We start from the raw sequence: 25989 nt of genomic DNA on the forward strand, positions 1-25989 counted from the left end.
TTATCCTTGAAATGGGGATGATAATACCCCCCTTAAAAGTGAGAGAATTTGGCACACAGTGGGTGCTCAATAAATGGTAGCAGTAATTACTAATATTATATGATACATTCTTTTTTTTTTTTTAAAGATTTTATTTATTTATTTGACAGAGAGAGATCACAGTAGACAGAGAGGCAGGCAGAGAGAGAGAGAGGGAAGCAGGCTCCCTGCTGAGCAGGGAGCCCGATGCAGGACTCGATCCCAGGACCCTGAGATCATGACCCGAGCCGAAGGCAGCGGCTCAACCCACTGAGCCACCCAGGTGTCCCTATATGATACATTCTTTTATGCTAAATAGGGTTCAAGACACTCTTAACATAGAGCGCACCCTAATTAGCATTGGGGGTGCCTTATCTTGTGAGACTTCAGTCTTGACAACAAATAAAAGACTAAGAAACCTGGCCTGTATAAGCATATACCATGTATTTTATAGTGATAGTCTTATTTTATTCTCTCTGATCATCTCATTTAGAAATGCTGTGACCTCAAGTAGGTAGCTCAACACCTCCGTGTGTTTACATGGTAGTGGTGCTCCCCTCAGCTTTCCCTCACAGGACGAGTCTCACATTTGTGTTTAGTCAGAATATAATGTAGGAAGGTAAGTACCACTAGGGTTCTTTTTTTTTTTTTTTTTTTTTGCATACCTTTTCCTTGAAAATATTAATATTTTTATTTTTTATATTCCAAACAGGGTGAATTTAAGGTGTCAGAGAGGTACCTCACCATGGATGACTTGACAACAGCCCTGGAGGGGAACAGGGTGAGGGAGATGTTTGGCTCTGGTACAGCCTGCGTTGTTTGCCCAGTTTCTGATATACTGTACAAGGGTGAGGTAAGACTATTTCTTCACCTCCTGTCATTTCCAAGCATTTGCTTATAATTTAAGCCTTTAAATGTGTAAATGAAACGCTAGTTGGACCCAAGATGCAAAGGATTTTTTTTTTCTTAATATGACTTGGCAGTTTGTCCCAAGAAACCTATATTACCAAATTACTTACTCTCATCTTTCCAGTGATCTTGTGTGCACGCCAATCTTGGGGGGAGTCAGCTTCGTCCTCAGACAAGTATCACATCTGTCTTATGTCAGTGTAGGGATTGGAAATGTGCCAGTAAGTTACACTCTTATTTCTTTGTAATAGCTCACTAAAAAAGTTCTACGGGTAGTTAGGTTTCAATTTCTGGCTTCCAAAAGGACTTCCAAACTACTGGAGGAGTAAATAGGCATTTGAGGGTGCCTGGGTGGCTCAGTGGGTTAAAGCCTCTGCCTTCGACTCAGGTCATGATCCCAGGGTCCTGGGATCGAGCCCCACATCGGGCTCTCTGCTGCACGGGGAGCCTGCTTCCCCCCCACTTCTCTGCCTGCCTCTCTGCCTACTTGTGGTCTCTGTCAAATAAATAAATAAAATCTTTAAAAAAAAAAAAAGGAAATTCATTTGAATGATCAACTCCTACATTTATTATTATTATTATCTCTGCTATTGTCATTACTACTCAGACTATTTTATGAAAAATTTTCATTTGGCAAAGTTGGCACACATGATAAAATCCTCCAAAAGGAACTCATTCATTTAGTTGGAAGAAATTTTCTCCTCCCAATAAATTTAGTATGATTTAGTATGTGGTATTTTCATTCTTGGGGGGATTATGGGTTTTGGGGTTTGGGGTTTTTTTTTGTTTTGTTTTGGGTTTTTTGCTTCCCCTTTATGACAAAGCTCCAATATTTTTTTAAAATTTTAAAAGATTTTATTTATTTGAGAGAGAGAGAGAACACAAGCAGGGTGAGGGGCAGAGATAGAAGCAGACTACCTACTGAGCAGGGAGCCCGATGTGGGGCTCAATCCCAGGACTCCAGGACCATGGCTGGAGCTGAAGGCAGACATTTAACCGACTGAGCCACCCAGGCACCCTGAGCTCTGATATTTAACATCATCGTCTTATAGCTTAAATGCATGTGGGTATTATTCTTAAGTGTGAATTGGCTTAAATTAGTCATATTAAAAATAAATTAATAAATAAAAATAAATTTGGTTTTTAAATTTAGTGTAATTATTTTTCCTTAAAAGAAAGGATTTTCTTTTCTGATTTTAGTGGTGGCTGCTTCATTGCTTGAAATTTTCAAACGTGATTGTGAGGAATGACTTTTGACATGATTCCATCTATAGATTAATCGTTTCAATGGAGAAGTATTGAATTATTATGTATCAATACTTACACGGATTATAAAGCTACTGTTTCACATTTTATTATGGTAGTATCTAGGTACATGCATCATTGGCCTGCTTTTTTAATAAACTTAAGTTGTCATTAAGTCAGATTTTTTTTAAGTCCAATTATTTCACCTCTAGAAATAAGAAGTTGATAAAGTTCAATGCATTTTTAATAGATTTGTGTCCAAGGGCATTCATAGCTAACAGGTACATCTAATTATCCTGTTATCCCAAAAAGTATAAGAAGAAAAGTGGCAGCATGGGCTCTGTGTGTTAAAATCAGACTATCAAAAGCCTGTAAGCCAGTAAGGGCAGGAATGGGCATGACTCAAATATAAATTAGGAGCATGAAATCTCTCAGCACCCAATGTAACCATGCTGTCCAGCATTGTGAAGGTTGTGGCCCTTGGAGGTCTGACCTTGAACAGACATAGGTTTAGTCTTTTGTGAAGGCATAGACTTGCTTCAATTTATGTTCCCGCAATGATTTGCTTTAATTTGTGGCAAAATATTTTTGAGTTCTCATCCCCTGCTGGAAGGGTTAGATGAGGAGGCCACTCATTCATCCTACAGGTTCTCAGAATCCTGAAAGGAATAGGATTCTTTATGTCTCCCCACTATTTTCGGTTCTCCTAGTTTCTCTTTGGTTCCTCACATCAGCCTAAAGACTGGCATATAAACCAGTTGTGCCCTAAAATCCCTTGGTAGACAAGAAACAACCTGTAATTGGCTAGTTTGTTTTTTTTCTAATTCAGAGTAAAAAAGAGTCTTTGGCATAAGGAGGTAGTCACGTTATCATGGTGCCATTCCTTATCTCAGTGGATATTGGATACAGTAGAATTGCTGAGTGTCTTACTTACTGGCACCGTCCACATGGATATCCTCAAGTTATACTGCATGTGGTTTTCTTTCGTAGACCATACACATCCCAACTATGGAGAATGGCCCAAAGCTTGCAAGTCGGATCTTGGACAAATTGACAGATATTCAGGTAAGGGCTTTCTCTTAAAATGTCATCTTATTTCAACCAGATCTTAAAGCCAAATCATGTATCAGTGGGAAGAAGAGAGTAGTAAGCACTGCCATTTGGGGTTAACAAATTAAGTTTGTAGAATTAAAGCACAGAAGAGGGACACCTGGGTGGCTCAGTTGGTTAAGCAGCTGCCTTCGGCTCAGGTCATGATCCCAGTGTCCTGGGATCGAGTCCCACATCGGGCTCCTTGCTCGGCAGGGAGCCTGCTTCTCCCTCTGCCTCTGCCTCTGCCTGCCTCTCTGTCCGCCTGTGCTCGCTCGCTCTCTCTCCCTCTATCCCTGACAAATAAATAAATAAAATCTTAAAAAAAAAAAAAAAAGAAAGCACAGAAGAAAACAATCGCCTGTGCTTCCAATGCTGAAATATAACCATTGTTAATTTTCGATGTCTCAACTTTCAGTATTTTATGTTTATATAGTTTTAGATAATTTTTCTGACAAAATAGCGTCATACATGATTTTGTCACCTGCACTTTTTTTTCCACCTAGTAAATCATTTGCTTTTTCATATCAATAAATTTCTCAGTTCCTTGTATAAAATGTAATTGAATTCCACTATATGGATGCACCACAACTTTTAAAGAGGTATTATTATTGAACATTTATGCTGTTGACAGTTTTAAACTGTTATGAACAGTGCAGTCTTTGATCATTTCCTTAGGATAAGTTCATGAGATTTTAACTGTTGGGTCAAAGTGTGTGTGTGTGTGTGTGTATTTTTAATACTGTTAACCTTGTTCTGTTTATGTTTTTCTGAGCAACAGTTTACAGTAGTGTCTCATTAGACAGTTAAGCCTATTTCCAGGCAGGCATATCAAGAACCAGGTAGTGAATGCTGGGTCATATAAAAGAGACTTTTTTGTAATTTGCGAACACCTTACAAGTTGTTGAAGGTTTCTCTTGAGCCCAGATAGCATCACTGCCACTCACTGAACATAGCCAGGGGAAGCTGAGATTTATACTGAAATGTGAAATAAAGTTTGATAATTTGGGTGACAGTCAACAGTGCCAGGGCTTCAGCATAAAATTTATGTTAGTTGGCAAAGCAGCAGACCCCTCCAGAGTGAGGTCCTAGGATAGTGATAAAAATGGTATTTTTGGAAGACTTACTCAGCAACATTTATGCAAAATTAATAATATTAAAAGGTAAGAATGATTGTGGTTTTTGAATTAATGAACTATCGCTCTTCCCCTCTTCTGTGAAGGCTATTAAAATGAATCTTCCATAAATGAAATAAAAGAATATCTTAATATTAGGAGACATATAATTTACCGAGTTGTTTTTTTACTCTTGTATAGAGAGATAATTTGGAAGGAATTAAGTACAAATTTAATGAAAAATACTTAGATGTTTTAGTTATCTTTTTTTTTTACAGTTATCTGAGTAAATCTGATGAAAATAGTTAGCTATTAGTGTTTTCATCAAATAAAAAACATAAGTAGAACAAAAAAGTTTATAATTGGCTGTACTACAGAAGCATTTATCCACAACAGAAGTTGAAAGATTTTTAAGAGGGGAGGTAGTGTCACTATGGTGATAAGAAAAGATCACTTTGGAAAATTTTCTGGAACAAGTTGTATATAAGACAATGTTTCATTCTACTGAAATTAATACACAAAACAAGAGATTTCAGAGTCCCCTCTTAGAGATGATATGGGATACGAAAAGTTACTTAATTTGATTCGGTTTAAAGGATTATAAGAAAAGGAAAAGAAGTTGACTAGGATGAGGCGAAAATCAAGCTGTATTAAACTTGAATTGGAAGAAAGATCTAAGCAGAGGTGTTTGATGGACGTAGTCATGAAGCTTTAGCTAAGGCAGGCAAAAGTGGAAGTGTGTGTCATGCCCAGTGAGATCGTGACAAAATATATGCATCCAAACCCTAAAGTATAAGGAAGCGAGAAGCCCAAAGACATATTTTGGGGGCAAGATGACAAGCCATTACAAAAGTTCTCAGAGGATTTTTAAAGTAAGATTAGGCCTGAAATGAATGTTCTAATTCGTTCAGTAAATATATGTGTGGAGCAAACATTATGCAAGAGGCTCTTGTAGGTACTGGTGATGTAATAGTGATAAAAGGGATAAAAAAAATTAGAGATGTCTAAGCTATAGAAAGACAAATATTCAGCTTAAATGGGAAACCACATGAATATGTTTAAAAATAAAAGATATATATGAAGCGAGAAAGAGAAGAAACAACATTTTCCTCTTACCTGTATATATTCTCTATAATACCTGTGGCTGAGAAGAAATTAATAGGAGCACCTGGGTGGCTCAGTCATTAAGTATCTGCCTTCAGCTCAGGTCATGATCCCGGGGTCCTAACATCGAGCCCCGCATCAGGCTCCTAGATCAGCGAGAAGCCTGCTTCTCCCTCTCCCACTCCCTCTCCCCTGGCTTATGTTCCCTCTCTCACTGTCTCTCTCTCTCTCTCTGTCGAATAAATAAATAAAATCTTAAAAAAGAAATTAATAATTTCTCTTTTTACCCTAGGTAGTAAAGTATAGTGGTAATAACACTAAAAACTAATGATACACTCAGAGCTCCTTAGGAACAAGGAAAGAAAGGGATACATAAAGTAATACAATGATTCTAAATTAAACCACAGACCAGAAGGACCAACTCTTCTCCAAATTGTTAAGTAACAAAGGACCATCCATTCAGAACCTAAGACCACATCCTTTTTCAATTATTTTATGCCTGTGAGCATGGAACCTAAAGTTTCAAAAGTATCCTCTTATAAGATGGCAAATTGGTGCTATCAACGAAGCTACGGGTATCTGTTTCTCTCCCAGAAAAATAACTTAAGAGATTATTGAGGAGAAAAGCATAGAATTGTATCATGTTTTACTTTTGATCTCTTTGACATTACATGGAAACGTGGCCATTTCCTACAAAGTGCTCTGGTAAATTGAAGAAGAGGAGAAAAACAACAACCAAAAAACCCTCAAGATTCTTGCCACTGTGACCTGGGGTGGGGTGGGGGGGTAGGGGGAAATTCCTCTTAACCACAGATTTGTTTTTCATTTAACTTGTGTATTTCTGTATCTGAGTTAGAACCTCTGAGGTTAAGCATTCATTGCATTTGGCTAATTTTCCATATAATTCCATGGGTTTTAGATTGCCCTAAAATACCTCTTGTGAGAGGAGCATTTCAAATGACAGTCTCTTTTTTTCTTTTTTTAAGCAACAAACAAAAACACATTTGTGTTACTTATTTTTTTTTAATCTTGAAATCTATATATTTTTTTAATTTTTTATTTTTTTCAGTGTTCCAAGATTCATTGTTTATGCACCTCACCCAGGGCTCCATGTACGTTCTCTCCTTAGTACCCACCACCAGGCCCTCCCAACTCCCCACTCCAAAACCCTCAGTTTGTTTCTCAGTGTTCACAGTCTCTCATGGTTTGTCTCATGGTACTTAACCAGACTTAAACTTGGAGAACATGAGCCATATTGCCAATATCTCTTTTCTCTCCCATGCCTCTTGGCTAGTCTGATTTCTCACCATCATATTCACCTATGTGCCTGACATTTGGGGTCTTCTCTGTTCTCCAATATGCTCTGCTCTCGGCTGCTTCTTCCCGCCTTCCTCTACCTTCTACAGTCTTCCCACTTGAGAAGTTATTGGTTGTCCTTCAAGACACAGATCCTTGAGGAACCTTTAAAATCTCTTTTGAACAACATCCCTCTGCCCCAGTACAAACACCTATTCATCCATTCAAATATTACTTCTTCCTCCAGCTTCCAGAGCAACTGGAATGATCACATATGGCCTTTAATTTATATTTAACTAGTCACACACTTGTCTTTGTTCCAGGTTGTTTCAGTGTAAGCACTGTTTTATTTCCTTCTCGTAACCCCGATATTCAGTGCGGGGCCTGGGCTACCGTACGGACTCAGGGGTGCTTCTGGCATCGATGAATGAAGGAATGAACAAGTGAGAGATATACCAGACAAATACTGAAGAACAGAAATGTGTTGCTCTTGTATATTAACACATTCTGAGGAGAGGTGGGAGGAAGGTCTTGATTGACATCAAATTACTTTTTCAAGAGAACTTTCAGAGGTCCTGATTTTAGATTTTTTTTTAAGTGAAATACACATACCAAGACTGCTATCAGGATCAGACACAAGCTGGACGCTGGGTCTTAGGTATCAGGACGGTATGTTCCCGTAATTACCAGTGCTGCTCTTGAGGGTTTAGAAGGTGGGGAGTAGGGATTGCAAAGACCTGAGAGGTGAGGTCCTAAGTCGGTAAGGAAGAGGAAAGCCCAGTGAGATAGGAGCAGGCTCTATCTGGAGGCCACCAGACGGAACTTCTTTCAAAAATCTGTTTTCCCCATTAGTGACTACAGCTTTGTGGAATAAGTGACCATTTAGTGGTCTTGCATTTTTTTTTGTTTTCAGTGGAACAGCGTGATAGTTTTTAGTTCCATCCCCATCACTTGCCCTTGCTGATGTCCTGAGTTGTCCTCCTCTTTGTATGCATACTAAGCGAACAGGGCCTGATTGCCTTGATGACTCATCCCTTGACCAGCTTCCCAGCCCCTCCTTGTTCCCGAATACACACTTATCCATGTTCCAGGATTACAGAGCTTTGCAGGCCACTGAACAGGATTTAGAACAAGAATAGCAAATTGTTACCTGGGGGGTAGCCCCCATTATATTTTTATTGGCATCGCAGAGAGTAAATGCGTGACACATAGATCACCCTTTCAAGTTGCTCAGAACTTTCTGTTGAAGGTAAAAGGCATTTTAGCAAAGGCCATCTACTTATTTGCCATATGTATGTTGAATGGGAAGTAACGAACGTGTTGTTAGTCGTGTTTTGGTGTAATGTTCTTCCTGGAATTCATGAAAGGTGAAATTTCTGCACATCACATAGTTAGGATCAGAATGTCACCCCGCAGGCTCAGTCTGATTTGCCGTGTTGCTTTAACTTCATCTTGGATTCCAGTGAACAAAGTCAAGTCAGTGTGACTTAGAGTAGACCTGCCAAATGTTCAAGGTGTTGACCTGTACTGTGGTTTTATAATCACCCTGACGATACAATAAGGACAGCCTTGCCCAGGCAGGCATATGTGTTTTTTTCTCCCCCTCTGGACACCTACTTCTGAGAAAAGAAGATAATTTTTATTTTTTTTTAAGATTTTATTTATTTATTTGACAGAGAGAGATCACAAGTAGGCAGAGAGGCAGGCAGAGAAAGAGAGGGGAAAGCAGGCTCCCTGCTGAGCAGAGAGCCCGATGCGGGGCTCAATCCCAGGACCCTGAGATCATGACCTGAGCTGAAGGCAGAGGCTTAACCCACTGAGCCACCCAGGTGCCCCAAGATAATTTCTATTTCTACTAAAATTTGTCTCCTCTGCTTTTGACTTATTTTGCTTTGAAAAATTAAATTGAATAATTTATCATCCAAATGAAAAGTTTGATTGCTAACTGCCTAGGTGTAGATATTATAAATGACCTGTATTATCACCTCTTGGATGCATCTCAGAATGCTGTAATTTTACATAAAAGCATAAATTACAGGAGGCAAGGGGTAAATCTTAGTATGATTATGTAGGTTCTTGGAGTGATATGACCTGTGACTCATTGTAATCAAAATTGATTTTTGACTGTTTATAAAACTAAAACAAGTAATTGGAAGCAAGTTTACTTTAACTGATGAGATTCAAGATGAAATTATGGTGGGCATGAATCACGGTAATATAGATCTGCTAAAGTGTCAATATGATGACACTCAATTGTTATTAACGGCGTAAGTGTCTAATGTATTAATAGGAATCCAAGTACGAGAAATAAAACATATTTTGATCCTAGCTTAAATCATGTTGGCACCATTTATCAATCAAGCAGAATTTGGGAATGTTTTATCCAGCGTTCATCATGAATCAGCAGTTCATAGTGGGAAGCCGCACTCTTTAAGCAACTCTTTCTCATAGGGATTCAGCAAGTCACTTAGAGTCATTGGGCTTCCTTCATTCTTCTTTTTCTGTATACCAGAAGATTGTAAGTAGACCCATTCTTGGCTTCCAGGATTTTTACCAACAGATTCTGCTCTTTGAGGTCTCTAAAGGTCTTCAAGAGGAACATAGCACATAGAGTGTGTAACATAGAAGAAATAGCATCAAACAGAGGCAAGAGCCCTGGGCTTATGATTTAGAGTTTTCTAGAGCCATTTTAATGTCATTATATGTAAAATGAGAACATTTGCTTAAAAAGTTCATTGCTCTTCACACTTGGTATTTTTTTAAGACTTTATTGTTATGTATTTATTTGTGAGAGAGGGAGAGAGAGAGGAGAGTCTGAGTGGGGGACCAGCAGGGGGAGAGGGACATGCAGACTCGTGCACTGGGCCCAGAGCAACACAGGGCTCAGTCTCACAACCCTGAGATTGTGACCTGAGCCGAAATCAAGAGTCAGACCCTTAACTGACTGAACTGCCCAGCAGCCCCACACTTGATTTTTAAGCAGCAGGATTTTCTACAAAAGAAATATTTCCTGGAATCCCAATATACAAAGCCAATCAAAGTGGAATTGTTCTGAAGTAAAAATCCAGAGCCCTGCTTATTTGACTCATCCCCTGCATTTTATTTATTTATTTATTTATTTAAAAAGTTTCACTTTTGAGTGATCTCTACAACCAATATGAGGCTTAAGACCCCAAGATCAAGGATCACATGCTCTACAGACTGAGCCAGGTGCCCCAAATCCCCTGCACTTTAGAGGATCATTAAAGTTCTTCCCAATTCAGAACTTCAAATGTTTTGTATGAATTTCAATGAACTTATATTAGGACTGAAAGCCCAGTTCATGTGAAAAGGGGACATCATGTGAGTGATTTAGGCAAGCATGTGGTGGCAGACATAAAGGCTTGCTACTCTGGGTGGTGGGGAGAGATGCTCCAAGTCCGTCTCCACACACGTGGCTGTGTGAACATGTGGTGGGAATTCCAGAGAGTAGCCAAGAACACAGAATTTGGTGTGAGAGAGACCTTTGGCTAGAGTCCGGGCTCTACCATTTGCTAATTGCCTGAGTAGGTTTTTTAATCTCCCTAATACAGTTTTCTTATCCATAAAATGAGATTGATAGTCGCACCTACTCTCTGCAGTTGCCATGAGCATAAATTTAGTATTAAGTCTATAAAGCTCTAGCGAAATAAGTCAATCGGAGAAAGACAACTATCCTATGATCTCCCTGATATGAGGAAGTGGAGAGGCAACATGGGAGGGTTAGGAGGGTAGGAGAAGAATGAATGAAACAAGATGGGATTGGGAGGGAGACAAACCATAAGTGTCTCTTAATCTCACAAAACAAACTGAGGATTGTAGGGGGAGGGGTGTTGGGAGAACGGGATGGGGTTACGGCCATTGGGGAGGGTATGTGCTATAGTGAGGCTGTGAAGTGTGTAAACCTGACGATTCACAGACCTCTACCCCTGGCGATAAAAATACATTATATGTTTATAAAAATTAAAAAAAAAAAAAGAATGACATTTAGGATCACAGGCAGAGGGAGTAACAAGCTGAACTAAAAATAGAATTTTTGTTTTTTTAAGTAAAGAGACAGTTATTACCTCTAAAAAGCAAGAGTATAGGGTGAAGTAGAGGTAAATTTTTACTTTTCAGATTCCATTATTGGTAGAGTTTGTGTTTGAATGTTATTTTTATAGCTATTATAAAGATAAAGGAGTGGGAACCCAATGATTACACAATATTCATAGTCGCATAGCTGTTCGAAACCTGTTAACTGTGTAATTTGTTTACTTAAATTTGGTGTAGTAGACCAGATCATCATTACATTCAAATCAAGTTTACACAAAATAAATAGTATTAAAATGAAGCATAGAAAAAGATTTACAACTATAGTCAAAGTTCTATTTGTTTTTAAAGTATTCAATACAATAAAATTCCATTTCAGTTAAAAAAAAAAAAAAAAAGTCTATAAAGCTCTTGGCACCATTGCCTTTCCAGGCAGTACTTGCTCAAAGAGTGAGAGTTCATTTACACACAGGGGTGTTGAAATGAATGCATGAAGGAAAGAACAAATGAATCAAAACTATCTTTCTACTTCTGACATCGGGAATATCTTCATTTATTTCAGTTTTAAGTATATGAAAATTCAGGTCTGTGAAAGCGAATCACTTGCTAATGCAAATAATCAAATTCTGATTGCGATGTAGTTCCATAACTTTTGAAGGAATCAGAAAAATTGGAATGTTAACATAACACAAACAACTTTAATTTCGAGAACAGAGCTGCTGTTCAGAGCCACAGGGCTTGTCCAAATAATATTTTCCTCCGTGAACACAAAACACTCTTAAGAAAGGGGCTTTTAGAGCAGTGACTCTCAATCTTAGCGTCAGAATCACCTGGAAGTGTTGGTTGAAGCCTGGTTGCTGGGACCCACCCCCAGACTTTTCTGAGTCAGTGAAGTCTGAGCTTGGGTTTAAAACAAGTTTCCTGGTGATACTGATGCTCCTGGTCTATGGGATACACTTGGAGCATCACTTCTTCGGAGTCAAGAGGACAGGAATTAAATTTAACTCAGCTACTTTATTTGGACAGCAGAAGCTAAATATGGAATGGTAATAAAAAGGCATTACTTCAAGACCTATACCAGCTATAAGTTCTGAGTTTAAAAATTTGTGATTCTTTCCACATATCTGATGCTTTCTCTCTAATCCTATTTTTAATGTGAATATGCTTTTAATGTTCAAAACAGGAGCATACCCGTTGTACAATGTTGGTGGTATTAATGAGTTGGCAAGCGATTTCTGCACTGTTAGCTTTTGCACTTAAACATGTTTTCTTGCTTTTTTGTTATAGTACGGAAGAGAAGAGAGCGACTGGACAATCATAGTGTCCTGAATGGAAAATACAGGATATCGTCTGTGTGCTGTTGAGACAGACTGTTGCAGCTGAATTACGACAGATTTCTTTAGTTACCTGTTTTTAGTTGTGCATAGTGTAGTTTGTATTGTCGGTGTTACCTGGGTGATTGTTTCCTCATGCTAGAGAAGACGAATTGCAATCAAGAGCTATTTTGTAAACTTGGTAGCAGAAGCTTACTTTACCTTCTCTTGGAAAGATGATCATGTAAGCCATATAGCATAGAATTTTCCTCAATAATCGTAGTGCCTCCCTTAATACTTTACTCAGATACACCTGTATTTGTTTATTCCTTAGCATAAGTTACATTTTCCTCAACCAAATGAGTTTGTGTTTGAAAACTGATCTGAGTAAATTTCATGGGTAACATTTCCTATGATGTATCTTCATCTTCAGAAAATGGTTCGGTTTTTGGTGTTTTTTTGTTGTTGTTTGTTTGTTTTTTATAATTAAGACTTCAAAAAACTGGTTCTCTGCCCTTCACATTTTTTTTGCAGCCCCCCACCCCACAATGTCCATCTCAAGGTAAATCTCTCCCCTTCTTCCTGATGTTGTCACAGTCTGCTCCAAGTTCTCCTTGTGCAGAGGCAAGACCTGTGCACATTTCCACCATTGCCCTTTCTGCAGTGTGTTGTAATTGGCTGTTTGTCAGGCTCCAGCACAAGACGGAGGGTCTTGTGTCTGAGAGATCTTTGTGGTCCCCTGCCTGGCACATAATAGATACTCATTAAATAATGAATAACATTTAGCTTCTATAGAAGTGTACCACCTTTGTTTCTATATTATGAAACCTCTTTATTAGAATTCATGGTTGATTCTGACATTGTGCACACGTACCTCATATTTGCTTTATTTTCCAGGGACTACTAAGTCATTAGAGATACTCAAAGGCCTAGCTTGTTGGAGGGCTTATTTTGTATTTGAAAACTGTCTTGAAATTGAAATAACAGCTCCAGCAAGGTCATGCTATCATACCAACCAAATGGAAATGACATTTGTTAGGTGTTAAGTACAAAATAAATCCTCATCTCTAGCTTTTCGGTAGAAAGCAAAGAGGTATACTTTGCTTTTTTAGGTGTTCATTTCTGTTGAATGGGGATTGGATGATCACGTGATTAGGGCGCAGGGAGAGCAATTCTAGATGTTATTTTCCTCATTTAGGAGTTGTGAGTTAGAATTGATTCCTGGTTTATCTAGGGGAAAGTCAGATCTTGCTAGAAAACATTTACCCTTGGAAGGTCAACTCTCAGACATTATATTCTGGTTTCCCTCAGTTCTAATAACTTTCATCTCGCTGATCATATTTCATTCTCTTTTCAGAGGAAGGGAAAAAAAAACATTCTAAAAGTTTGATGTGTTAGAAAAATTTCCTTAAGGCATTTAGCGGAACATAGCAAATGGGGCTTTGATTCTTTTCCAAGACTTTTGGCCATAGGGTCCTTTTAGATAGGAATGGTAAAATGAAAATTAGGAAAGTATAAGATAAAAAGGAATAGTAAAAATATCTTTTGGGGGGCTTTTAATTGGTGAACTGAAATCTTGGAAGAGTCTGTTCTTTTCAGGCCTCAAGTACTTTAACTGTCCTCTACACACATTCACTGAATTCTAAGGGTATGCACTTGCCTTGGCTAAATCCCGTGACCTCATTTTTAACTGAGTAATCCAGAAAAGACTTAAAGGTAATTCTAACCTGTCAAGTAGCACTTAATAACTAGACTCACATTTCTATGACAAACGGAAATCATTTGTTTGCCATAAATACATTTTATACTTTGCATCTCTAAATTTAGTATGGCAACACATGTCCGTCGTAGAAGTTAGAGAACAATATGTCTTGACATTATGTCTCTATAATTTCTTTCATCAAACCTTAAGAGCATTTTAAGCCCTTTCTACCAGATGGAGTGAAAACGAAGATATACATTTTAAAAAACTGGAGGTCTCCTAAAACAGAGAACACAATCTGCCATTCTCTTTTAAGTAATAAGACAGAAAATTGACCTTGACACTAACTTGTTAAATAGATTTAAAAGGAACATCTGCACATCTTTTTTCCTTGTGCACTATTTGTTTAATTGCAGTGGATTAATACAGCAAGAGTGACACATTATAACTAGGCAATTATCCATTCTTCAAGACTTAGTTATCCTAACACTAATTGATCATTTATGGCGTAAGATAGTCTAGCATTAGGAACATGTGAGGCTAATCTGCTCAAAAAGATCAACAAATTAATATTGTTGCTGATATTTGCATAATTGGCTGCAATTATTTAATGTTTAATTGGGTTGATCAAATGAGATTCAACAATTCACATGTGCATGAATATAAACAGAACTGGTGGCACTTAGAATGATAATGATTAACTTATTTTGCATGTTCTCTTCCTCCCACTTTTTTTTTCTTTCAGTTTTTACATTTCAGACCAAGTTTGTCAGCTTTTTCCTAAACACATGGGTAGAAACCAGGATTTTAAAATGAAGTGTTCAGACATAAACAAAACTTGGGCATTTCCTAAAGAGACTTGCTCTTAGAAATGTTCTCGGTTACAGTGATTTATTAAGGATTCCATTCATGACGCACCCAAAGAACCAGCCACTGCAAGGGTATGCGGCTCACTCTCTGGGACCTGCAACCCGCAGGAATGAATACACTAATACCTGTTTTTACCTTTGCTTTCAAAAACACAAAGGAAGAAAAAAAGGGAAAGAAATAAGAGAAAACTTGTTAGGTAATCATGGGTTTTGTTTTGTTTTTATTTTGTTTTGTTTGGTAAATACCCTCTATTCTTTTCTCAAAATATTACCATTTTTAAAAAAAAAAAAAAAAGGTCACCCACGGTGGCAGCAAGATAGCACAGCATAACACCACCTACATGACATGCAGAGTCAACGCTCCCAGAGTTAGGAGAAGCCTACGTTAGATGCCATAAATTAACTTCTTCATTGTATCCATTTTATCGCTTGATGTGATTGTACCTAAACGAGGGGTCTCACTTTCCTCACATCAGCACTCTTGAACACTTGAGGTGATTAGTGAGTGTATCTTGGTGGAAAGAATGGTAGGAGCCTCTTCATTAAGGTGGTAGGATCAGCTCCCTCCACTTTAGGGGAGATGAGCTATAAAATCAGGCACCAGAATAAGTTTATGCTCCCCATTCCCACTCAGCACTCAGTCACTGTGTTCTTTTTCCTTACAAAATTCCTGTTTGAAAGTATATGTTCAGTTTACCATTATGATTGGGAAAATGTATTTTAAGCAGAAAGTGACAATGCTTGTCCACTTTATCTTTTCTAAAACATTTAAGGCAATCCGGATTCATTAGAGAAACTAAAGCGAAGGGCTTTAGAGACACATTGTAAGCATCCCCTATTTCATGTTCTGATGCTAAAAGCGATCAAAGAATTCTTTGTAATGTGGATTTCTTCTTATGTGGCTATGCAGAAGCTTAAGTTATAAATAGTAATGCTCACAAATAGTTTTCGTGGATACTTTATAACAGCTGTCACTTTGTTTTACCACAAATAGAATTTGTTCACCTATTTTCCAGGTATCTCCCCCCAAAGGAGACAAAGAGTACCAGCTATTTGATAAGCATTACTTATGACAAACATCATAAACATTATAGTTCATTTGGTCAATTAGTTGGATAAATGTTGTATACCCACAAATTTGAATCTAACATAACTAGAACTAGGGATTAGGAAGTTAGTTTTAGAAAATAAATAGCACATAGACATTATATTCATGGAGTTGATACTCTACTACTTAAGCAAATTTTTAGATTAAAAAAAATATTTAATGCAGTTAGGTAGTAAGGAGATGACAACCAGAACACATCTCTCTCTCATCAAGAAATCACAATGAACTTTTTCATTTCATTTTTTTAAAGGAAATTTGTCCCTATTTTCATTCCTTCCTTCCTTCTAGTGTGAAACTACTCAGTGGGGTTAGTATTTAGAGGTTATTTAGCCACTGCCTACATGGTGTGAATTCCCTCTTGGTTTACTGCTTACTGCCAACCTATCTAGTGCCTTTGTTAACTACCTTCTTTGGAGTGTTAACTTGTCGTAGTTCATCTGACAAAAGATCTCCTTAAATTAGAGCATTTTTTCTTGTCTTAAACTCAAAGTCTGGTATTATTGAAATAAAATATTCCTAGGATGTGTTTTTCTGGAAAATATCTATAATGAATCAAACTGTTTAGAGTGTTAGCTTGAAAATGATGAATCCAGCTACTCAGAAAAATCACAGGTGGAAGAGTAATATAACAATGATTTTTCATGGTTTGAGGTTTTAAAAGAAAGACCATTTAAGGTATTGCAATGAGATTATCATATTCGTCATTGCCAAAACACACTTTAAGAAATTTAAGGCTAGAAGAGAGTGATTTTTCTCTTCCGCATACATACTCTATGACAGGACTTCTCAGATATTAATTTGGGGAGGCTTGATTTTAAAAAGTCAACAAGATATAATAGCATTTGTGGGTAAATAATTCCCTGGGATTAAATATAAGTAAATATATTTGGATTAGTGAATGGTAAAGGCATGAAATTCAGTATTGGAAATGAACCAGTCTTTAAAATCTGGTGAGTAAAATGACAGAAGTCTTAAGCAATCGTATTCTGTCTGGAGCTATATTTTTCCTACCACCATAGACCTTGTTATTAAGGCCTGGAACTTGGGTTGCACAATGTCCAGTTTCCAGAATCCACTGGTGGGACGGTAAGAATTGACGATAAACTGTGGTATGAGAATGAATTGAAATCCGGTTTCATTGATGGATTTCTCTGCACATCCATTTCACAATGGCTAGGTTGCCTGTTACTAAATTAGGGGGAAGAAACTTTTAGTTAGAGATGTCAGAAGAAGAACTCAAGGTAGAGGAAGGATTAGGAGGGGGATCAAACTTGCTTCAGTGTTGTCCAGAGAACCTTTTCCTCATTCTGCCAACCATAGTCACCTTCAACTTTCAACATAGGTGCCAAATACAAATAGTGCCAATGAGGAAGGGGCTAAATAGAGTGGCTAGTTCCTCAGACATTAGAATTAGGCCTTGATCTTGAGGTAATAATCTGATGCTCTTGTTACATGGAAACCACTTTACTACAAATTTAGGTAAGACTTTATTGTATAATTGCAACCATCTGTAAGATCTATTGTGTCATTTCTTCAACGATTTAAGATTTGTGAAGCTTCTTGAGACTGAAAAAATAAGTACAAGGAGTAGATTGTGCCTTTTGCCCTGCCCCCTTCCCCCGCCTTAAAAATACAATTTCCCACCATCCCATTTTCCTTGGTGAAGGTTAACTGATTTGGAAATCAGTTGAATATTGACATTTAGTTTTAAATTAAAATCATGTTGCAGTTTCCCCAAGTTGATTTCACAGTGGTCATTAAAGTCATTCTCAGGGTTAACGCAGGAATGCAAGTATCTGCCTCAATTTTTACTTCATTGATAACTTTTTGAAGAGTGCAGGAATTCTCTCAACTGTATGACTGTGTAAGTAGATTTTGAATGAACTCTTACGAATAAGCTAGCTAATCTGGATGTATCTATAAATTCTGCAGATGTTTCCCTGGTGACCTCTGAGAATGAATGATGGTTCTGTAGTGGACTCAAGTAGCTAATAAACGGAGCCTAACCCACTGTTGTGAAGAATTTGCACTTGCTTGATAGTGGTGGCTGAGAGAAAATAAGTAGTTTGAGGAAGTAGTTTTTAAATCAGAAGTTACAGATAGAAACAGGAGTGTATCAGCTTAACTATGGAATTTTTAGAATGTGTTCTCGTGCGTCTAAATCTAATTGCAATGAAAACGCCCAGGCTTTCAGTCTCTCAAATTTCTCTAGTTGTGTAGTAATTCTTGAAATCCTCTTTAAGGAAAATCAAGGAGAACGCTTTGTAAAGAAGGCTTGGCCTTCTGGAAGAACTGTTTACAGGTTGTGTGAAAGGACTTAAACTCATTGAAAGTGTAGTGGAAATGTGGAGAACAATGTGGGTAAAGGAAACTACCTCACTCTTCGAAGGTTTTGTAGAAGCACAATTAAACCTCCTAAAACGGCTTTGTCACATATGAACCATCTGGTGTGAAAGAGCTCTATATTTGTAGTGTCTAAAGAACCTGGGATAATTGTATTTTGCTGGCAATAGACACATTATTGTTTGCAGATTCCTCATCAAATCTTTAATTACACACTTGTTTCTGCCATCAATAAAACAACTTAAAAGAATCCTGTTTGTGTAGTCTCTTGAAATCAGCATTTGTTGGATGCATGAAACATAGCGCTTAATTACCATTTCCGTAATGTTCCAAGGCTTTTGGTCATGGGATGTAAATGTAGTAGTGTATTTTTAAACCAAAATGGCGTTGAGAGTGGGAGAAGAATTGAGCACACCAGAAAGACCCAAAACCATACACCTGGAGAGAATTTAAATAGATCTGTTTTCAAATATCTGGATAGAAATACTTTTAAGAATTGTCCTTTTCTCTGAGTATGGGTCTGTCTTTAGTAAAGTTTAGCTTTGTCTTAACTTTTACATGGAATAAGGGGACTAGATTGCTTCTTCCTATTCACTGCCCTAATGAATCTCTCAGTGATACAACACTCCTGTACGTGGCTCACCAGCCTTAGAATTAAAAACACAGTATAAAGTGAAAGGCATTCCATCAAAACTCAAGGAACATGGACGATGCATCCTTTTAGTCAAACTGGACCCTTATAAACTGCCCTCAAATGCACATATCTGAGAGAATGAAGCCAAATGCATTCTGAGGGTCACATATACTCATTTTTTTGTCATTTGGCCCAATGATTGCCAAGTACAGCAAAACCCAAGGTTTTTCATCGAGTTACTATAGACTGATTTAAAAGTGTCAAAGTGCTCAGTGACCCTCTTCTCCCAACCTTGTCAACCTGTGAACATATTAGCCTTTTTCAAGGATTACATGCAGAGTGTGGAAGGTCCAGGTGAAGGTTATTAGTCAAGGCCTCCTACAGCATCAATGTGCAAATCCCACAAGAGTGACAAAGATAGATCTGTCATTCCTGAGGGTGATGGCATACATTCACTGGAGCTTATAGGATTTATCAGTTGAGACAGCAGTCTCCTTCAGGGGACAAAGCATCTCTTCCACATCAGTTTACTAACAAGCCAAAAAAAAACAACCAAAAAAAGGCTTGGAGGAACGGGAATTTTTCAATCTTCATAATTATTTTTCTACTAAGCTGATTTAATTTGATTGTAAACATATTTTTAAAATCAAGCATCTCGAGTCCACCACATGGCCTGGCATAGCTGCCATCATACCATGATGACTGCTCTTTAGATGACATGTGCTCTGGTAGCCTGACTTCATTTATAATGGCGATGACTTGCAGGATCACAGTCTTGTAACCAAAAGACCCACAGCCAAGACGGAGACGCTTCTTATGTGTATGTTAGAACAATCACCAGGCTTACTCTCTAGTTATGTCTGTATGCCACTGGGACCATGTTGACTGAAATCCATGGTCGTTCTCTCCGAAGTCACTAAGTCTCTGTGGTCACTACATCAACAGGATTTTTCTATGAGAGTAACTCGTGAAAAAAGTTCAGGTTTACAAGAATCAGGCAGAAAGTATCCCAAGTACAGTGTAGAACTGTAAGCAGAACTGATTCAATTATGAAGAGCCATTAAACTGCATTTGTTTTATATTTTGTTTTTAAAGATTTATTTATTTGAGAGAGAGAGAGTGAGAGCGAGAGCGAGAGCGAGCAGGGGCAAGGGGAAAGGGAGAGGGAATCCCAAGCAGGGTCCCACTGAGCATGGAGCCTGACTTGGGGCTCCATCCCAGCCTCCTGGGATCATGACCTGAGCAGAAGCCCAGAGTTGGATGCACAACAGATTAAGCCACCTCAGTTTCCCTAAACTGTATTTTCTTTAAAGATAGCTACAATAATCTAGTAAACATTTCTTAATATTCATGATAATGATAAACGGGGGTGGGAAATGGATACTTTTAATCTCTGTCTTCTTTCAAACCATGGCTGGAGGTAACAAAACCTCTTTCTTTTTTTAAAGATTTTATTTATTTATTTGACAAGAGAGAGAGCACAAGCAGGGGGAGAAGCAGGCTCCCCACTGAGCAGGGAGCCTGATGCAGGACTTGATCTCAGGACCCTGGGATCATGACCTGAGCCAAAGTCTGACACCCAAGGGGCTGAGCCACCCAGGCACCCTTAGGAGTTTCCTCTTCTAAGAAAGAAAACCATGTGTTGTATTATTCCCTTTTGACACAGGTATCTAATCCAAGGCATGCCTAGCATTCAGAAAATCATTAATTGAGTGAGGCATCAACATTAGCCTGCTCTAATTGCAAACGGTGCTTAGGAAAAAGTAAGAATTTCAGGACAAGTGACGTTGGGCAATCCAAACTAACTAAATGAGGGCAGATATCTCAAGTGAAATTTCAGACATCAGTGAGGGAAATAAAATATTGTTAGTTTAGCATTTCTGGCCTGAATTTGTGCCCAGAGAATGCAATGTGTCCAAAAGTAGATGGAAAGAACTCCCTTTCTGGTATAATTCTGGTATAATTGGGGGATGGGGTTATTTTGACAGATAGACAGCCTTATCATGATAAAAATCAGCCTCATAGATTTTTCTAGCTGTATGGCTACAGAGATCATCACAAGTCTTCTGGACTTTACACAGCAGGGCAACCAGGGTCAACCCCACACTTACTGATGCTTTAACTGCCGCACTTAATTTAAGAGTCATCTTTTATAGTCATTTGGACTTTTATTTCCCTATCTTCCCAATGTATTAAAGTTATATTTTGCAAGACAGTCTCTGTAAACTCCTGAATAAAGAGAATAAATAGGTCCGCTTCTCCAGTGAGATTTGACAAGGCAATTTAAAAGGCATTAAGAGGCCAGATGAGGTTAAGTGATGGGGGCAGGGATCATGCAAAATAGCTCCCCACCAGTTTGGTTGCTCTCACAGAGGAGAAGGTGATTTCATATTTCATATGAGAAGGAACAGTATTTTTCTTGGGCTTGCTTTTGTCATAATCGTGAGGTTAACATTTGCGTTTTTTGCAAGGGTATCCCCACCCTCCAACCCCTAAGTCTAAAGCAAACTTTCTTTAATGGCAATAGTCCTGCTGATACTATTTAACCTGATACTATTTAGCCATTATTCTTGAAGGCATAGCCTTTAGTCAAGTGTAGGCACTTGAAGGCATAGCCTTTAGTCAAGTGTACGAAGGCTGCAGACAGCTCTGCCTTTAAGCCTCCCCTTTCATCTAGGTGGCTATGAGAACTTGTAATTATTTATGCCAAGGTTTGCCTCTCCCACTTGACTAGTAACTCTTCAAAGGATTACGCCTTCTCCTATCTTCCTAGAGAACAAAATCTTTAATCAGACATAAGCAGGATGTACTAAGCACCCTGCATCGTGCCTCCCATCCAGTGGGCAGCTTCACACCTTCCTTCCTCAAAGCACCACTTAGTTCCAAGGTTGAAGACTTCTTGTCTGAGGGCTAAATCTCACCCAACTCCCGAGTTCAATAGGTCTGATAGTGCATTCACAGCTGAGGTTCAGGGGCATGAAATCAGCTTTGCTGCCCTAATCCCAGCATCTGGTGTCCGTTGGAGGAGCCCCTGATCCCAGCCAACTTTCCTCCTAACTCTCCACCTGTGTGTCCGTTCATCCTGGTGAACTGGATTTCCGCCCTGGTATGGTTCTTCTCTGTTATAGTCACCTTGCTCACAGCCTCAGCCTGTTTGACCAGGCCCAGCTACCATCTCAAACCTGGACTTTTGTCTTTTCCCTTCCCAACACAGATGAATCCAGTTGCCATAGGGGCTGACACCTTTGGAAGAAAATCACTGCCTCCTGGCTCAATTATGGTTATTGCTGGACCCCATCAACACCACTAACTCTTTGTTATGAAAAATGGCCTTGATTCGCCCTGAGTTTGCCATAACCCCTCGGGCGTGGTGATTTGGGCTGATCCCACTTCCTCCAGAGGCTAGAGGCTTGCCTGGCCCTGCTTTGTCTGCCAGCTTGCTCTTGAGGTCTCAACTTGCAAAAGCTCCCTTCTTGCCCCGAAGAGACATAACCATTTAGCATTGAAAATCATCCTAGCTTCCTGTTGCCTGGGCTTAATTTAATCTAATTTAATTTAATTTTTTCAGAGAGTGTCTTGTAAAATCTAAAATAGCAACTGCCAGATGAGTTTAGAAGTTATCTAAAGCCTTGCTACTCAAAAGCAAGAGCATCATTACCAGACCACCAGCAGCATCAGCATTTCCTAGGCCCTTGCTGGAAACACAGACTCTTGGGGGGCCTGGGTGGCTCGTCATTAAGCTTCTTCTGCCTTCAGTTCAGGTCATGATCCCAGGGTCCGGAGATCAAGGCCCACATCGGGCTCTCTGCTCCGTGGGAAGCCTGCTTCCCTCTCCTACTTCCCTTGCTTGTGTTCCTTCTCTTGCTGTGTCTCTCTCTGTCAAATAAATAAGATCTTTAAAAAAAAAAAAAAAATGCAGGCTCTCAGGCCTTTCCACAGACCTATGGAATCAGAAGCTGCATTTTAACAAAATGATTCATCTGCATGTTCAAATCCAAAAGCCCCAATCTAAACACTTCTCAGGGAACACAGCCACATCAAATGGAGGTACTACTAAGAAATCATTGTGAGGTCAGAAACAAGACTCATTTAACAGGCAGAGTCAATTTTATAAAAAAGACATTCATTCTGAAGAAGGGATTTTTTCCATCCCTGTTCTCAAGGTAGCCTTCAGTTTGCTCAAAACCCAACATATGCAGGTCTGATTATGAAATGTGCCTCCCAAATTGCTAATTCCTTCTGACTTTTTTCCTGGCACTTCCTTTCTGTCTCGGCCTCAAGTGAGTAAATTATCATGGTGGTCTCTGTGAAAATTACCGCACAGGAAACAACAGGAGACTCTTAATTACTGAATTCCTGCACACTATTTATTCTTTATATTTAGAGCCATTGGAGAGCCTCTGGGCATATATACACAATTAAAAAGATAAACAAGATTCCCAGCCAAGTTGCAGCTGTTCTTAACTTTCTTGGAATACTAAGCCAGATAAGTGCTTCCTTTTATATGAAGGTAAGTTCTCTGCCAGTGACGGTTGGCTGATAACCTGAGGGACTCAAGGGTTCTTGCGAGGGACTGCAGGTACAGTGCTTGGCCTGAGTGAGCCCAGGGAGTTATCTTTCCCCAGTTCTGAGTCTAGGTTTCCTAGAATCCTCAATTAGGATGTTGAGAATCAAGTCAGTTAGGGTTAGCTCTTACCAGAAACGTGATTCCTTGTTATATTTGTAGACCAGAAGTAATTCTTAGATTGGGCTGGACTGCATCTAAATCAGCAAGATATGAGGAATTTATTCCTTTATAACTATCGCCAGAACAGGAAAAGCAGCTGGCCCTTTTTGGAGATCATTCTAGTGTCTAAAGTGTTAAGATTTTTTTTTCTCTCAAGTCTAAGTCCTTTTTGATGCCAAAGACATTTTTGTATTCTATCTACAGACAGGCATCTACAAACTGGAAAAAATCTAAGTTTCCCCATATAACATCCTTCCATATGATATAAGATTATTATTCAGCTAGCAACCATTTTTGCTTCCCAAGGTGAGATTCTAACTTTCCTCTTTGGATCTCATTTTTGCTCTTCAACGTTTGTGCCTCTTCTATGAAGCATCTGGAAGCTCTCTGCTTCTTTCCCCCTTCAGTCTCTGCACCTGGACAACGAGCTTTAGTAATGTTCTTGTCAGTTGAGAGGACACAGTTCTTTTAAGTGGCGTTCCTTTCCTTTTGTACTTCCTGATATGATGCTGCTCTTCCCACATTGCTTTCCTTCTTCTAGGAAACCAAGTGCAGTTACTTCAGTGACTTTTTCACTTTGGTCTTGGTGGTTATCCTAATCATTGTCCGTTAGCATCCTTGTTTAAGATACTTCCTCCAGTTTGTCCATAAATATCATTTTTGAGGTGTACTTCTAACTCAGAGATGTTCTTTTTTCACAAAGATGAAATTTAATGCCACCAGTGACTAAACAAAAAGGAAACTCAAGGAAGTTGTTTAATGCTGGGCACAGACTGAAGTCAAGAGTTCTGGATCTGAGAGTCTTACTCCCGTGTCCTCCACCAGCTCCACTGGCTACATGATCGCAAACAGATTAACTCTTTTAAAAAGAAGGGCTTCCAGTAGTGGACCCCTAAAGTCCCTTCTTGCTCTAAGCCTCCTCAATTGTGAGAAATCTGTCATTGAAGGACTTGGTCTTTGCCATGATCTTTTCCATTCCTTCCCTTCTTAATTTCTCTATTTTAAGAGCTTCCTTGTTTAAGAAATGAGTCTTAGGAGCGACTCTGAAGGTAATGATCTACTTAAAAGAATACGCTTAAGAAATACACAAAATCCAAAACATTAAAGACACGAATACTTTATCATTCTTGCATCCATATCACGACCTCAATAAGTAAGTTATTACCAGGAAAGTTTAATCTTCTGGATATCGTCTCATCTATAGCAATTCCCTCTCTAACCCTAGGGTCCCCTTTCTTTAAGATTGTCACATAGTTTTTAATGTAAGTTTAAGTCATAATGTTACTCCTACAAAAAATAGTATATTCAAGCCTAATCTCTAATAATAAAATAAATAGGTTGTATATACATGTAGAAGATGGAAAACGTGGGGAGCAAGGTACGATACTTACGTTTTATCCTCTGCATATCAACAAATAGATTTCCTCTGTTGCTGACTCTTTATTTACATACATAGGACTCTACCAACAGTACTAATTCCAGGAAAAGTATTGTTTTTAAACAAAGTGATGGGGTCTTGTTTAGTTTTGTTTTTTTTTAAAAAAAGAGTTATTCTCGGTGTCTTTCACAAAAAGGCCTAGGGCCATTTATGAAAAGGACAAATATAATGCCATTATTTAAAAATTAATTACAAAGGAGAAAACAAGTTTAAAGGCAAATATGAGGGGTGCCTGTATGACTGCCTTCGGCTCAGGTCGTGATCCTGAGGTCCTGGAATCAAGTCCTGCATCGGGCTCCCTGCTTAGTGGGGAGCCTGCTTCCCCCACTCTCTCTGCTGCTCTGCCTGCTTGTGCTCTCTCACTCTCTCTGTCAAATAAATAAATAAAATCTTTAAAAAGGATAAAGGCAAATATGAAAATGTATTAGCTCTTGGGACTAATCCAAAGTTTGTGACCTGATTCTGTGCAAAATCAACAGATTCTACCTGATTTACAAGTGGAAACATACCGATGCTTCAGAGGAAGACAAAGAGTTTTTTAGTTCCTAAAACAATCAAAGTTATAAAAAAACAACCAAATATGCTTATAAGAGATACAGTTTTAATTACCTTCCTTGAGTTACAGTGACTGTAACAAAGAGAGAACCATAAAGCAATTCATTGGCTGATTTGCTTCCTCCTATGACATTAGAGCTTATCCTAGACCTTCAGGGTCACTCACATGTAGTTGAAACACTCAATGCTAAATTCTTAAAGGTCACCAAAGTGCATTGTGTTCTTAAACTCCTATGTGTCAGTAAAAGGAAATAGGCAGTACGGTAATAATTAGAACCATTCACAAATATTCTGGTTTTCTTCCTTCTGGTTCCCTGTTAAGACTGCAATTTCCTAGCCCACTGAAATTAAACTTGGTCAGTGACTTGCTTCAGCCAATAAAATGTGAGTGGAAGTGACACATGTCACCTCTGAGTGGAAGCATTTAATTGGTGGTGCCCAACTACAAACTTCCTTTTTCCTACTTTGGTGATTT

The 25989-nt window shown here is 38.6% G+C and overlaps 1 protein-coding gene across 4 annotated transcripts in view; it reads left to right on the forward strand.

The window, feature by feature from the left end:
• The window catches only part of BCAT1 (branched chain amino acid transaminase 1), a 109442-nt gene extending 91031 nt beyond the window's left edge, over positions 1–18411 (forward strand). For all 4 annotated transcript variants that reach the window (XM_032347660.1, XM_032347662.1, XM_032347659.1 and 1 more), the window contains 3 exons: positions 731–871; positions 3163–3237; positions 12114–18411. In XM_032347660.1, coding sequence (XP_032203551.1) covers positions 731–871; positions 3163–3237; positions 12114–12155 — 258 coding nt within the window. In that variant the 3' untranslated portion in view covers positions 12156–18411. The remainder of the gene's footprint in view (positions 1–730; positions 872–3162; positions 3238–12113) is intronic.
• Positions 18412–25989: the final 7578 nt, after the last annotated feature.

The sequence above is a fragment of the Mustela erminea genome, chromosome 6 (genome assembly GCF_009829155.1).
Source record: "Mustela erminea isolate mMusErm1 chromosome 6, mMusErm1.Pri, whole genome shotgun sequence".
Lineage (NCBI taxonomy): Eukaryota > Metazoa > Chordata > Mammalia > Carnivora > Mustelidae > Mustela > Mustela erminea.